A 14,721-nucleotide genomic window follows, 5' to 3' on the forward strand; every position below is an offset into this window, starting at 1 on the left:
GCGGGGCTGTAGTAGTGAATTCAACTTCAATCTTCCAGAGCTCTTACGATTACTACATTCCAGGATTATTATTATTATTTTGTTTAGTGGAATAAGTAAATATCATTTCTCAGTGAGTGAGACACAGCAGTAGGGAACGTGGTACGTGACGCAGGGCAGAGGAAGCCAGGGAATTTAGCAAAAAAAAAACGGAAACTGGAAGTCATTCCTGCGATTAGCGTTGGATTTCCTCCCCTGTAGTTACTACTTTGATCACAGAAAACACAGAAGAAAAACCGTGCAAACATACCCCGATGGTCAGATTATTTTGTTAACAAAATAAAATAAATTGATTTTTGGAGAAACAATCTGTGTGGTCGGTTGATAACGTCTCGTATCCGAAACGGTGCTTTGGTGATAATTTGGTGAGTTGTGAAACTTTATTTCAGATAAAAGGCTTTCAGTGGACTTTCCATGATACAAGCAACTAAATTTCAGTATCTTATCGCCAGTTATTAACTTGCTATCGTTGCCAGGCACCTGAAGATCTCCCCGCCGTAGAATTGCTATGATTCTCTTTTTCACAGACCCACCGTATATTTTTAATCGAAAATTAGGGTATTAAGAAGGGCGGAGAAGGTTGTGAAATATTTTCTTAAATTTTTACAAAAACTCTAGTGTAGAAAACAAATGCCCTTTCTCTTCGTTAATGCCTCAAATAACGTGGAAATTTTTTGTTTGTATTGGCCCTGTGAAAAAAGAACGCAAATGGCAGAACGGCTGTTTTGCTAAACAAAACCACGTCGTCAACAACGAAATCTTAAAATTCTCGTCATCACCGCTGGATTATCCTTACTTTCTTGTGTTCCTTTCTAGTTGCTGGACGTAGAACCATTATGTTAAAAGCTGTGATTTTAATCGGAGGACCGGAGAAAGGTAAAATTCGTGATTCGATCCGCAATTCCTCGTTGCCGCGTGGCTTTATCACTGTTGGTTTTGCAGGCACCCGGTTTCGGCCCCTTTCTCTCGACACTCCGAAGCCCCTGTTTCCGGTGGCTGGCAAACCGATCATCCAGCACCACATAGAATCATGTGTGCAGCTAAAGGAGCTGAAGGAAATCCTGATCCTGGGATTCTATCCCGCTTCGCAGATGCAGCAGTTTGTGAGCGATATGCAGAATCTGTACGACGTAAACATCCGCTACCTGCAGGAGTTTACCGCACTCGGGACGGCCGGTGGAATGTACCATTTCCGGGACCAGATTCGATCCGGCAATCCGAGTGCGTTCTTCGTGCTAAACGGTGACGTGTGTGCCGATTTTCCGCTGCAGGCGTTGTACGATTTTCACCGAGCCAAGGGTGACCGAGCGCTGGTGTCGATCATGGGCACGGAAGCGACTCGCCAACAGGCCGTCCACTACGGTTGCCTGGTACTGGGTGTGAACGAGGAGGTGACACACTATGTGGAGAAGCCACGTGGCTACCTATCGACGCTTATCAACTGCGGTGTGTACGTGTGTTCGCTGGACATTTTCGCCCGCATGGGATCGGTGTTTCACGAGAAGCAGCAGGACTACAGTCTGCTGAGTAGTGGCAATTGCAAGGACAGTGGGCACATCCAGTGGGAGCAGGAGATTTTAACGCCTCTGGCCGGTACGGGCCGTTTGTTTGCGCTTCCCGTGAACAACTGGTGGTCACAGATTAAGACGGCCGGTTCGGCAATTTACGCCAATCGCCACTATCTGGCCCTGTACAAGCGAGCGCATCCGGAACGGTTGGCCAATGTTGGAGTGAAGGAATCGGAACACGAAAACGGTAGCCTCGTCTGTAACATCATCCCGGATGTACACATTCATCCGACGGCGTCCGTGCATCCCTCGGCTACGGTGAGTCGCACTGCAGTTGGCCTATTGGAATTCTGTATAACCTCCGGTCTCTTTCTTATACAGCTCGGTCCGAACGTTTCCATTGGTCCCGGTGTCGTCATTGGACCCGGTGTACGCATCCGTGAATCCATCATCCTGGAGAATGCGGTCATCAAGGATCATTCTCTGGTGCTACACAGCATCGGTAAGCACAAAGCAACCCACATGGCGTTGTCGGTTCCTTAACTTCCGATTTACATTGTCTACAGTTGGACGAGGATCGCAGATTGGTCTGTGGGCACGTGTCGAGGGAACACCCAGTGATCCCGATCCGAACAAACCGTTCGCCAAGATGGAAAACCCACCGCTGTTCAACTGCGACGGTCGGCTTAATCCTTCGATAACGATTTTGGGCTACTCGGTGAACGTACCCTCGGAGATGATTGTGCTCAACTCGATCGTGCTGCCGCACAAGGAGTTAAGCAGGAGCTTCAAAAACGAAATCATCTTATGAAGAAACGGAGCAGGACATACCAGTTCGCGGAAGGAGAGTAGCTTTTGGGGGCCATTCTTGTGAAAACGATAGGAAAATTATAAATAAATTAGGCATTGTTAAGAGTTAACTTTGTGTTTTATTCATTCCTTGTCTTTGATAAACTTAGTTATCTGTTTAATAATGAAATAACTAATATGATGATTGGATTTAAATTTGTTCGAAAGCAGTTGGATCAGTTAGGCCGTGGCTACAGACGCATGCGATTGCGTTTCACAAACGCACTCAACATGCGCAACGCAGTGCATGGGAGTGCGTACAGTGCTGCGAAACTGCGAGAGCAGTGCTGCCATTTGGATCAGTTAGAAATTCAAAAATTAAGAAGTAGGCGTGATAAATTAAATTATCTTTTGAAGAATATTTGGTAATGTTTTGAGCAACATTCATTGAAAAATTAATCCATGGCATCAAATTTCGGTAGACATGTCCTTGAAAAGGTACTTTTTACGGTGCCCATTGGCCCTTTCTACCATCTGTCATTATTTTTCCAAAAAATTGGAAAAAAGATCTTCTCTTTTTTGTACTTTTCGTCAAAGATGTTTCCGTAGTGTGGAAACACCCTTACGTCCTGAGAAAAAGAGCATCCGATGGCTTAATCACCTTTGAAAGTGGGAGGGAAACGGAATTTTTACCTTTGATGGTCGAACACCTTGTCTGGCCAACCTTACTCCTCACTCGTACGCATCTTTTCTACACTCTCTCGCGAACGGTCTTAGGCTCCGGAACGAGGGCCTCCCGTGTTGAACCCCCGTGTTTAAAAGCCGGTCCGCTGAGATAAACGTCCGAGATCGTGACGGAATTTCTCGGAACCTTACCTTTCGGAGTTGACCTGCTGGAATCGATAATCGTTACAAAAAAGGTAGGAACCCCCCCCCCCCCCCACCCTGGTTGTTCCGTGTGGTGTTTCCGGTTTGTGGGTCAGCAACAAGTGCGTTGTGTTTTTGTGGAACGATTTGTGGGCCCCGAATTGAACCGATTTCCTGCGAGTGCGTATAGCAGCGACGTGGCCACCGAGTGTGTGAGATGGATTCACGGGAGGGACAAGTTTAAACATTTAAAGGTGATCTGCGACCTGTGCGAATTGAGACCTATTGACTTCAAATCATGCATTCTGCGCCGGATTTACGCAACGCCGTTAGAATAATGCGTAAAATATAGTCGCTCCGTGGTTCCAATTCCGTGTGCCCCTCTTGGAGTGTGTTCCCAGGTGAGGCGCACCGCCGTGAAGCGCGGTGATGCGTGCGATACAGTAGAAGATGGTGGTCGTCGTACACCTGGGCGTCGTGTAAGTGAATTTGTGTGCGCGAGCGAGAGTTGTTTGCCCTGCCGCGGTGCCCTGTGGCTTTGGCTTTGGCCAGGCATTGTCGATTGTTCCCCTCGTCACGTGGCCTTCATTCGTTCGTCCACAAAAGATCCGGTTCTAGCCGTTCCGTTTCCTGCGCCGAGAATTAGGGGAAAGGTTTGATTTGCAGGGAAAACGCAAAAAAAAGAAAAACAATTCCAACATCAAGCGCTCCAGCTCACCTGAAGCAACATGAAACGCACACACGCCCGTCTATCACCTGAGAGCAGATACCTCGCACACCAGCAACAATATATGTTGTTCGCTGGAACGCATTCCCCCTACCCAGCGCGCACCGTTCGCATTATCTCTTCTCGTTTGGTGCACCTGCATCTGGACGCAGCCATGGAAGTGTGATGGTATGGCCTTGCCAGGTGCTCTGTCTGGGTTGAGGTCAAACGAGATCGAGCAAGGATCTTCCTCTGTTGATGCTAAGCTGCCCAGCACAAGAATTAGACCGGGGATGATCACGCCAACGGCGGACTGAGGTCAGGTTTATAGAGAAAGTGCGTCAACAGGTTTACGCCCCCTTTTGAGTACTGTGTCGGAATGTCGCAGTATTGTTTTGTTTTTGTATAAGAACGTCGTTTTTGCTTAGTGACCCTTTTTTTAACAAAGTGTCCAAAATAGCGGCGAAGAACTTAGGTTCCTTAGATCCATGACCTAACGGCACATTATTAATATATTTGATCAGAAAATGGTATTCAATAATTCTAGAACATTAATCCGGCTCTTGAATTAGCACAAAATCCCACTCAATATCCTGGTCAGTTTAATCGACATTCGTCTCCTCCCTCAAATCCGGATCTGATGGATCCCCCTCCCCGGCTGTGCTCCACATTTCGCAAATCAGTAGCGCACGCGTCGCGTAGCGCAGACATTAAGATAAGCGCCCGATTTCCAGCATTCCAAAAACAAACCTGTCCTCTCAGATTGCTGGACCCCTAGCAGGGGGGGTTGACAAAAGTGAAATTCCTTTCCACGACAATCCCCGAGTCCATCTGCTGTTGCGTAGCCCAACGCCGCCACCATCAAAACACAGCCAGAGTACATACGCATGCGCGCGCGCGCGCCAGTGGCCATCGGCACCACATTGGACACAGTGGGTCATTGGTTGCTGCTCTGTCGGCCGGCATTAGCATAAGGAAAGATGGCGGCTGTGCTTAGAAGATAGTGACGGCGATGCTGCCGTTGTGGTGGCCCCCTTTTGCCCCAAAACAATCTGCCCAGTTGTTGGACTTGTAGTCTGTCGATGTGGCCACCACGACCACGGGGAAGATTTATTTACCTTCCGGCACATCAGGTTGGGAATCCTTAAAGTTGTCGTTCCCGATGACACCATCTTTATTCCATTAGCGCGCCCTATCCATTCTTTGTGATGCCGACCGAATGGCCGATGGCTTTCTTTCTGCTCTTCGTTTGATCTGGCCGACTTGCGCAATCTGTTTGGTGTGGAGGAGTTGGAAAGGGTAATCAGTTCAGTACCCTATCGGTTCCATTCTCCAGTCGGAAACTGGAGCACACGGATTGTCGTCCTTTTTTCATCGCCGTTGTCGTGAGGGTAATTCTATTTTTAGGGATCGCCATTCAAACAGGTGCCCCGGTTGCCGTCACCTTCGCTCCTACGCCCGATCCGGTAGCTCCGGAATAACCGGTACAACCCGAAATTCGACGAAGGATCGACAAGGCCACCGACTGGTGCGTCGATGCGCGTCGTGCAAGGGAAAGTTTGTGAAATGTTGTTTGCTGGTTGTCCGCGGTGATGGCGACGTATAAGTTTGGTCCGCTAATTCGTGCTGGACTGACTAAGACCTTCCCTTCCCCTTTCCCTGTTGCCCTCTATGTGGAATGTTATGTTTGGAATGCACGATACACACCGCGACCGGGGACACGGCCGCACGGAAGCAACAGAGAAAGCAAATAACGCACGGACGCGGTCGTGGTTCACGATTTTTTCTTCCTTCTCTCTGTTGCTCTGAGAAGGGGGTCTGGGTGGGAAGAGAATATGAATTTGACTAGGGTGGAGTTACGGGCTGACCGATAATAGCGTGTCACTGCGTCACCGGAGAGAAGGGTGGCACGTTATGGTTCCCACACTTCTGACTGGCGTCCATTTACATGCAGGCTTGTCCTCCAAATGGTGCCTTTTTGGTAGGGAATTAGAGGGGGGGGGGGAACGGCGGCCACGGTGTTGATTCATTGATTCGCCTCTGTCAATGAATCAAGAAGGTAGAGGAATTAATGGCTCGGCCAGTTAGATCGGTCGTGCTGGATTCGTGAGATTAATTAGCGATACTATAGAACGTGTTTTATGGCGTGTAAAAATGAGCTCGTTAGTACCCGCCAATTGAGTTGAGGAAAATGTGGTGCCTCCCCTACCCCCTCTTTCGTCGCTTCCACTAGTGCCCTACATACGGAGTGCACTGCACACAAAATAACAGCTAATCCGCACGCCAATGGCATCGTTTTCCATCCCACCGGATTCGTCGCGCAATCTATCTGTCTTCCAATCTCCAACAGCGCTCCAAACCTGCTCCACCTCCACCTCCTCCCCAAGCTGGTTAAACTGGCCAAACTGGAGCATATAGATATAGCATCATGATGCACAAACACTTCCCGTTTTGTACGACCGCAGGCGCCATGACGTTTCGGTGATCGAAACCATTCTGCAAAGAACTGCACTGACACGTTGCAGCGAACGCATCATCTCGATGCGCTGTACCTCCGGAACCCTGTTTTGGCCACACACGGAAGAGACTGCACGCTGGTGTGCGTTTGGTGCAGCACCCGTGGCCAGGCGCAGCACTGAAAAAGGGGAATCAAAATGGATTTTTATGAGCATTCTCATTAGCACAGCCGGCCGTCTAGAACGCTGCGCCTGCTTCGATGTTCGACGAGTCTGGAGTGACGGTTCTCATCGATCCGAGTATGCTGCTGCGTCGATCGCGACACCAACCTGTCATCGGACGTTAGCACGGCCTACTGCCGGTGGGTGACGTTGAATGGGAGGATTAAGAATGAAATTAGGTAGGGCTATAAATACTCTCTACTGAGAACCGCGCATGCAGGGTCTGCCCATCGCGGGTTCCTCGCTTGACTGGGCCGCCGACCGGGCATTGAAGTCCCATATTATGCCCAGCTATCCTTCCCCTTCTCACAAGTTCCATTATGACACGTGTACGCAGAGGATGCGAAGCAGCGAGTCACAGACGTCAAACAAGAAGGGAAGGAGGTGGAGTGGCCATAGGAGAGAGGTCCGAACCGGTCTCAGCACTGGGCCGCCGGGGCCGTCCGATGGTCCGAGTGAGTCCGGTTTGCTGCTGCTACACGCATAGTCCTCTCCTTCTCGCTATCCCTCGCTTGCTGAATCTCGATGTCTCTCTCTTTCTCTCTCTGTCTTCGTGGCTCTCCGTCTCTCTCAAACTCAACGCGATCGCCACTCGATCGCAGTTGGCGGTGGCAGACGAAGGGGTAGGGCTTGGTCCGAGATGATGATCCAAACATTCCACACGATGATGGCCCCGGTGATCGGTGCGTATGTGTTTGTGCATGCTCGGACACACATACACACACCCTCTTCCTCCATTACAACCCCTTCCCAAGGCTGCTGCGGTGCGGATCATACACTAAACTCCCCCGGGGGGTTGCTGCTGCTGCTGCCACCTGTCCACCTGTGGCTGCGTATCGCTCGCTCCCTCTCTGACTCTCTTTCGCTCTCTCTCTCTCTCTCTGTCGTCGTCTTGCGATTCGGGATCGTCTTCTCTTCCGCTTCGTTCGCGATCAAAGCTTCGTACGATTCTCACGAAAGGGTTGATCGCCATATTCTCTTCATACGCCAGCTCGATCGGTTCGCTGTTTGTGAGTTTTCTTCTGTTTGCTACCCGTCCAGCCAGCCAGCCCGTGTTTCCTCCCGGACACGCCACGATAACAACAGTGTGTGAGGTTTGACCAACCAAGGTGATACGGTACGTGTGCGCGTATGTGTGCAGTTTTTTTTTTTTGGTTAGCTTGAACCACTGAGGACGCGCTCGATCGTATGATCGCCGCGTTCGCTGCCACGCTATCAAGCGACATTATCATCCCCGTTCCCTCCCCCCGAAATGTGATCGTCGAACCGTGCGGAACATTGGAGAAAGTTTCCTTAAAAGTCGTCCGGAGACGCACACAAATGGACAGAGAGACGGAGACGAGTGTGTGCGCGCGCGGTGTGTTGTCAAGAACCCAAATTCCGCTAGGTCTTTTGGTTGGTGAGCGATGCGACGCGATGATCGTCCGTGATGTGTCGTGATTTGATTTGATAAACTACCTTCCGTCTTTCTTATCGGGTACATTTAAGCTTTTGTTTTTGGGATAACTTTGATCATCTCGAACACATGTGATAGGATGAATTTTAATAATAGGTTGCTTTTTCATTGCAGAATTCTTACAACAATAACGGAGAAACAACGGAGTAGTTCTGTTATCAGGCGCCATCAGCTGGACTCTCGAAGCGCACAGCGCAAGTAGTGTGATTAAGTGAACGCGACGCGCAAAGTGTTTGACCGATAGCGGATAAAACTTTAGCTTTCTTTTCGGAGTTTTTTTTTTGTATATTTTGTGATTCCTGTTTTCACAAGGACGACCATCAGAACCACAAAACACATTCCATTGTGAGCAAACCAAAACACATTCCATCTCGTGCTGGATCGCGTATACTATGTGTTTGAGTGACTGTTTTTAGTTTTTAGTTAATCCCTTTTGTTTTGTACTCACAACTTACATTTCGCAACATAACAAAAAAAAATCAAAGGGAAGAAAAACCCATTACCATTTAAGAGCCGACAGTGACGTAACTTGAAGTGCGTAAAACAAACATCCGTCCCCGAGAAGCGGGCGCGCGCGCTCGTACGCCGCGCATCTCACAGTGTCGTCGTCTGTCCGTCCGGCTCAAGTCCGGCCCGGTGATCAGTCCGTCAAGAAGTCGTTGTCGTCATCGTCGTCGTCGTCGTCAGCGGCAAGCGCGATCCCAAGCGCATCCCACTACTCACCGTGTTACGATCGTTATCCAGAGACTTGCCCGGTTGTGTGCAGTGTATGTGTGATTGATTGTGTGTGCCCTCGGTGGAATCTCGGTGCGAGTGCGCGTGTGTGAACTTCGGTTCTTTGCCAAAAAACAAAAAAAGGGGTTTCGAAAAAAAAAAAACAAATCCGCCAAGATGCTGCTTCCGGGCCATCTGGCCGCGCTCCATGTGACGACCTGCGGCCAGAGTGGGGCCGGTCTGGGCTCGGACGAGAAGGAAGTCGTGCTGCTCATTTACGTAATCATCGATGTGCAGACAAACAATGTAAGTAATAACCATCCAGCACAAGACTGCAACGCGCTGCACAGTAGCCGTTGCGTTTGCACCGCTCTCAAAGAGTAGGCCTTTGCAGGACTAACACAGCGATCTGCCGTAGTAGACGTAGCCACCTTGACAACCCACCTGACATTTGGATGAGATTTGAGGTTATGGTTCAGTTATGAAACGAAGGACACCTGTCCCAAACGAATGATGATGCTTTTTTGCTCTGCATTGTCTGTGGCTGATTGGTGAAAGGATCGACGACCGCTTGTAGCGCGGCACCGTAGGTCCAATTCCACGCACAGCAGCATCCAGCACTTCCCTATCTACCATCTATCAAAGATCAATCAACTGTGTGTGGTGCGGTGAACCAATTCCAACTGCTCCTCATTCGATTACGTTCCCTACATGCCCTGGTATGCCCTGAAAAGTATGTTATTATCGTAACGCTACTAAAGTAACCCAAATAAACCGCCCTGGGCCATCGATAGCTGTGACTCAAGCGATATGTGGAGAGCGATTTTTCACACTCCCGAATTTCGGCCGCCCGCCGAATGCGCCGAGGAGTGACCGGAAGTGGTCAGGTCGAAGTACAGTTTCGGAATTCTGGAGCAGCATCCCGGCGCGTCTCGATTGCATTGTTGTCTCTCGCTACTTCACTCACCGAATAGGCGGTTTCAAAAGGCGGCTCTTTATCTTTTCGCTGATGCCCGGTGCGAGATGAATCCCCCCCCTCCACCGGGTGAGCCTGCGGATCTGCTGCGGCACTATTGACCTAACCTCTTCAACTGCGCGGTTTTAAGACGTTAATCTTCGGTAGTTGATCGCAGCAAACGCAGCTGATCCTCTCCTCCAGAGCCGCAATGTGTTGTGGGAATTGTTCTTTTTCCTTTCTCTTGCCAGGCAACATGCCAGGAGGAGGAAACTGGCAGTGAATTCATTATCCGCGACGAGGAGGAAGGAGGCCTGGTGGTATATGCTGTGCACGGCGGGGTTCGTTTTGAAGACATACACTTTACTTTGCTGAAAACCCCGGGAGGCAGCAGCCGTATTTGGTTGGACTGTTTTTTTTCTTTTTACTTTTTCGGGGTCTAACTCTCCTGCAGCTATTTACCGTTCCGCTAACTGGTTAGTGATTTGTGTTTTGCGATAAATGTCCGTTCGGAGGCGCCTGCCTGGAGTGACGGTGTAGTGTACACGCCAAGCAATCCACTCGCAGTTTAGCCGATCGGCGAAAGATACGCGCGAATCATAGTAGCAGAGATTCGATTTGACGCCCCAAGCTGCCGCCGCCTGCTAATGGTTTTGAACTCGCAATTCCGTTACGTTAAATAGGGGCGCGCCGTATTTTGGGGTTGGGGCCGAAGAGAAGAGCGTTTTGCAAACTGCATTCAGAGGCAAATTACGAAATACTGAACGATGAAAGAAGATGCCGACCGGAGGAGGAGGAGGAGCTTAAATCGATCTCCACCGTTTTTTTTGCCTTTAAAATCAATGTCTCAACTGGCTTTTGACCTAGAAGAAAGAGCTGGATAGTGAGTTTTGGACCTCGCGCGACACCTCAGACTTCCCAGGTGCCCTAACATGTCACCGATATATTCCGATTTCCGGTTCCGGTCTACAAAAGTGTAGCGTAGAGGCCGAACGACGTAACGACCTGCGGCTTAGGGTCATCGCGCACTGACGAACATTGCGATCGCGATCTAGATCCGGCGCCACAGAAGCCAGGAGGGGCAAGCGCAAGCGATAAGCGAGGGTACCATCACCACCAGCGTCGTGGCCATGTACCTTGTCGAGCTGGGTTAGTTCTTGCGTTTCTTCTACTTCTACGCCAGTTTGTTGCATCATCTTTAATTCATGAATCCTGCTTTGGTAGCGTTAACCTCCTTCAGCGGCCAAGAACGCACGCCGTCTCTCTCTCTCTCTTTCTCTTCGTCTAACCTTCTCGGTAAGGGGTCAAGCCGCGGTCGCTGATTCGATCACCGTCGATCGTCGATCGTCGTTGTGGCCGTTTTCGTTTTCTTCGCGCTTGACTGACACCACCCCTAGGGGCTTGACACCTAGGGACTTGAGTTCCGACCCGGAGAAATTGGTCCAACACCCAGACACGCCAGCGACAGCGACAATTCGGATCATAAAATGGAGAGTTGTCTGTTCTTCTGTGAATCCTCTTTTTGTATTTGCTTGCATAATGTGCCCGTGGTTGTTCGGTAAGAGACAGGAACAGCTGGAGAGTCGTCTTCCTTTCCCCCCTTCCCAGGGGCTATTGACTTAAAATGTGCATAAAAGGTTAAGCTGACGACGACGAGCGTTCACGAGGCAAAGAATGGCCCGACGAAGGCAACAAAATTACCGTTTGACACCAAGGTCAAGTCCTGGAGCCCGAACCTGGCGAGGTTCTACCCGCTTGCTGGCTGGCAATGGCCCTGGTGCGCTGCGTTCTAAGAAAACGAAAACGTGTGCCAGGGAAGTGGAGGTTCTGCTTCCCCCCCCTCGTGGATGGTGGTGGTGACGACGAGGACGGCGACACTTAAGTATGGAGATTTATGAGCCATTCGGGAGGTGGCCATTCGTGCACGCGCGCTCGCGCTTCTGCTTTTACTTCGTTTCGTTGGTTGGTTGGTTGGTTGGTTGGTTGGTGCTGTCCTCAAAACTCGACGCGACCGTTGCACCACGAAGAGGTGGTCCGTTGCACCTTTTGCCTGTGCACTGCAGTCAGTTTGCGACGGACACGCGTTAAGAGCGCCGCGTTGATTTTGAGCTTATAAATTGCCAAAATTGACTATCAAATGCCCACTGAATCCTTCAAACGGCTAATTGAAAGACGCACCACGAGTAAAGCGCTTTTGCGGGAATTAATTAGAAGAAAACGGTAGAAGACTCCGTTCCTCTTGCTACACCAGATGAACCGCTAGCGGTGGCAACCGTTCCGTAGGACATAAATCATACACTTCCATTCCGCCATAACTCACGCGGCCTCGCTGGTGTCACCGGGATAATCTGGACACAGGAGATCCATTCTCCAACACTAAAGTCCAAGTGCTCGGGACCTACATCTCTCGACTCCCGTGTTTGTAACCGCTATGTTATCCGCTCCCTAATGCACCGGTGGCCACCGTGAGCCGCAAAACGTAGTAGTGATAAGTTACGCGAGGTAACCCAGTGGACGGTGAAGGGCCTCCGACAAAACCACGTACTCAGCACTGAAGTCCGAGTTGTCCGATCACCAGATCTCAGAGTCTTATCTCTGAACCTGACAACTTCTCGCGCGAGAGAAAGAGAGCGTCTAACGGATGATGATGATGATGATGGAAGCGCGCGCGCGAGGTGCATGATTTGGCACACGATTGAGCTCGTAGCTGGTTGGTGATGATGAAGAGGAGGTAGTTGAGATTGATAAGATGCTGTTACTGCTTGGCCCGAATAATGTGTGGATGCCCGAACGTACTTACCTCCGGGGGCTTATCTTATCGAGTGTGATGTCTTGCATACATTCGGTGCGTTCCAGGTGCTCGAGGGGTTGAGATACAATGGGGCCCACCGGCGGCAAGTCCATTAAGTCCCCCACCGAGGGCTCTTATATGAGCCTCCAATGCTTAAGCTTGTGTTGTTCTACTCGAATATTATGCTCCACCGCTGATAAGACTTCCGCCACTAATGGAACCATAATCGTGAGAGAATTATTTTTGGGACCAATTTGTCGTCATCTCCCCTCCTTTTTTTGGCCTTTCTCGAATCGAATTGAGTCTAATGAGTCCACACGCATCGCATAATCGGATACGGCACCTTAGTGGCTGCCCCTAAAAAAATGGGCTTAGTTACTGCCGCTGCAGTGGAATAGAAATAGTCGTTGATTCACCTCCAAGTAGCTCGAAGCATCTGGAAGAACCTCGAAGATCGCGGATGAGGAATACACGAGGAGAGAGAGGTCTGGTGGTTACGCTTGAACGTAATCGAGACATTTAACGGCGATCGGACGCACGGGCTACTTCTGGTGGTGGTCGCCTCCCAAGTCTCGTCTTAATTGCCTCCGCACGTCAGTTCGCCTCCGAAAAAGGATGCGCAGCGCAGGTTTTTGTTTGGTCCGGTTGAGGGAACACACACTCCACTCGCTAGCGTCGCCAGCCGTCGCCGTTGGCTAATTGCCCTTTTCTGGTCCGGAATGGGCCCAGCCCATCAGCTGTGCCTAATCTTTTCTGGCCCAAGAACAACAGGGGTGTGCATTATGGGTGTGCGGTGCAAGAAAGGCGGTCGAAAGTATAGAAGACATCAATTAGCTCGCTCGCGCTCCGTGTTCCCTACCCTGGATTTGTTGTCGTTTGTTGGCCCCGGGTGTTCCGGAATCGGTTCTAGCGAGCACTCGTTCTTAGCGACGTCTGTTATCTAGGTTTCCGTTTTTTTTTTGTTTTGTTGTTTGCTGGTTCGCGCTTTAGGAGTTGAAGGTTTTTGCACTCGGGAAATCCGTCTTCCGGAGCGTCTTCCAGTCCGTCTGCTAGTTCGAACACACATCGCACCACACTTAACCTCAATCATTAGCACGGTCTGACGACGCTAATGGGCTTTCCCTACTCGAAGGTGAGGTATTTTCTTCTTGCCTGCGCTCGCTCACTCGCTCGCGCTGTTAACGCGGAAGAAGGCAGAACAAATGCGATGGTCGATGGTGTGTCTTTCTCTGCCTCTGCTACATAACTTTGCTCCCCGTGCTAGACCCACAAAGTGCCCTACGGAGCCAAAGAAACGTCTTCTACTTTTGCTGCTGCTGCTGCGCACACAGTAATCAATCTTTACCGCGGGCAACAATCATGTTTAGGACCATTTTTTGTTGTTGTTGTAAACTTTTTGATCCAAACCGCAGGGCGGAGAACGCGCGGGGTACGGCGCGAAGAAGAAGATGCGCGATCGCTCGGTGTCGGCGATCGAGATTGGCGATCTCCTCGATCGTATAGCGCTAATGATGGTGCTTGGAAGGAAGGTGCGTAGTAGCACCAGCTGGAGGCACCAAGGTGTCGCCTCCGCCATTTCTTTCGCCATTCCGTCGACGCGCCACGTGGCGAAAAGGGGCGCTTTGTGGTCGAGAGGCTAGTCGAACAAAAGCACAATTGTGTGCAGCTAATGTCAACTGCAGCTGCGGCTCCAGCCAGACTTTAGTGTTTTGTGTCCCCCATTCCGTTCCGGAAGAAGATGCCCCCGTGGTGTTCCCGTGCATGAAGCTGAGATGACTGAGAAGAAGACTCGCTGCTGCTGCTGCTCTGTTGTTATGCGGCACTCACGCGACACTTTACGCTTGGTTGGTAGTGAAATCGGAAGCAAAAACTACCTCCCGAGCGGCGGGGGGAAGGTATTGATGTCAACAGTGGCGAGCCTGAGGTCTGATGATCACAGACTCCTCTCTATGCTGGTGGAACTGGATACATTGTACACACGGGATGGACACTGTGATGGGCAATTGGCAGTGTGTGCACGGGGGCCCTAGACGTTCCCATCCGGTGCCACCAGGAATGCCACTTTCACTAGACGCCTCTTGCTTTGGCCTAAGTTTTGTTGTGATGCTGAAGCCACACGACGACCTACTTACCTTGTCTCGGTTGACGATTTGTGGTTTGCGTGAAGTGAAGATTTGAGGCAAGAAGCGCTTCTGCTAATGAATTGAGTAATTTGCGT

General features: G+C 50.3%; 3 protein-coding genes across 5 annotated transcripts in view; all 3 read left to right on the top strand.

Annotated features, from left to right (window-relative positions):
* LOC126577528 (uncharacterized) overlaps positions 1-279 on the top strand; it is a 19,363-nt gene extending 19,084 nt beyond the window's left edge. Inside the window, exon 2 of the mRNA XM_050239207.1 lies at positions 1-279. This exon is cut by the window's left edge and continues 9,041 nt beyond it. The gene's annotated coding sequence lies outside the window, so the exon portion shown is untranslated.
* Positions 280-776: 497 nt separating this feature from the next.
* On the top strand, positions 777-2,467 carry LOC126574632 (mannose-1-phosphate guanyltransferase alpha). The gene is made up of 4 exons (XM_050234922.1): positions 777-915; positions 982-1,865; positions 1,929-2,049; positions 2,114-2,467. Exons 1-4 carry the CDS (start codon positions 876-878, stop codon positions 2,356-2,358), a joined length of 1,290 nt encoding a protein of 429 aa, XP_050090879.1. The 5' UTR covers positions 777-875; the 3' UTR covers positions 2,359-2,467.
* Positions 2,468-3,110: 643 nt separating this feature from the next.
* LOC126578320 (RNA-binding protein fusilli) overlaps positions 3,111-14,721 on the top strand; it is a 56,373-nt gene continuing 44,762 nt past the window's right edge. For 2 of the 3 annotated variants that reach the window (XM_050240752.1, XM_050240750.1), the window contains exons 1-2: positions 3,111-3,256; positions 8,158-9,063. In XM_050240752.1, the coding sequence (XP_050096709.1) occupies positions 8,935-9,063 (129 nt within the window). In that variant the 5' untranslated portion in view covers positions 3,111-3,256; positions 8,158-8,934. Of the gene's footprint in view, positions 3,257-7,586; positions 7,705-8,157; positions 9,064-14,721 lie in introns of those variants that run through there. The other variant, XM_050240751.1, reaches the window with a different exon arrangement.

Source organism: Anopheles aquasalis, chromosome 3 (assembly GCF_943734665.1).
Source record: "Anopheles aquasalis chromosome 3, idAnoAquaMG_Q_19, whole genome shotgun sequence".
NCBI classification, from domain to species: domain Eukaryota; kingdom Metazoa; phylum Arthropoda; class Insecta; order Diptera; family Culicidae; genus Anopheles; species Anopheles aquasalis.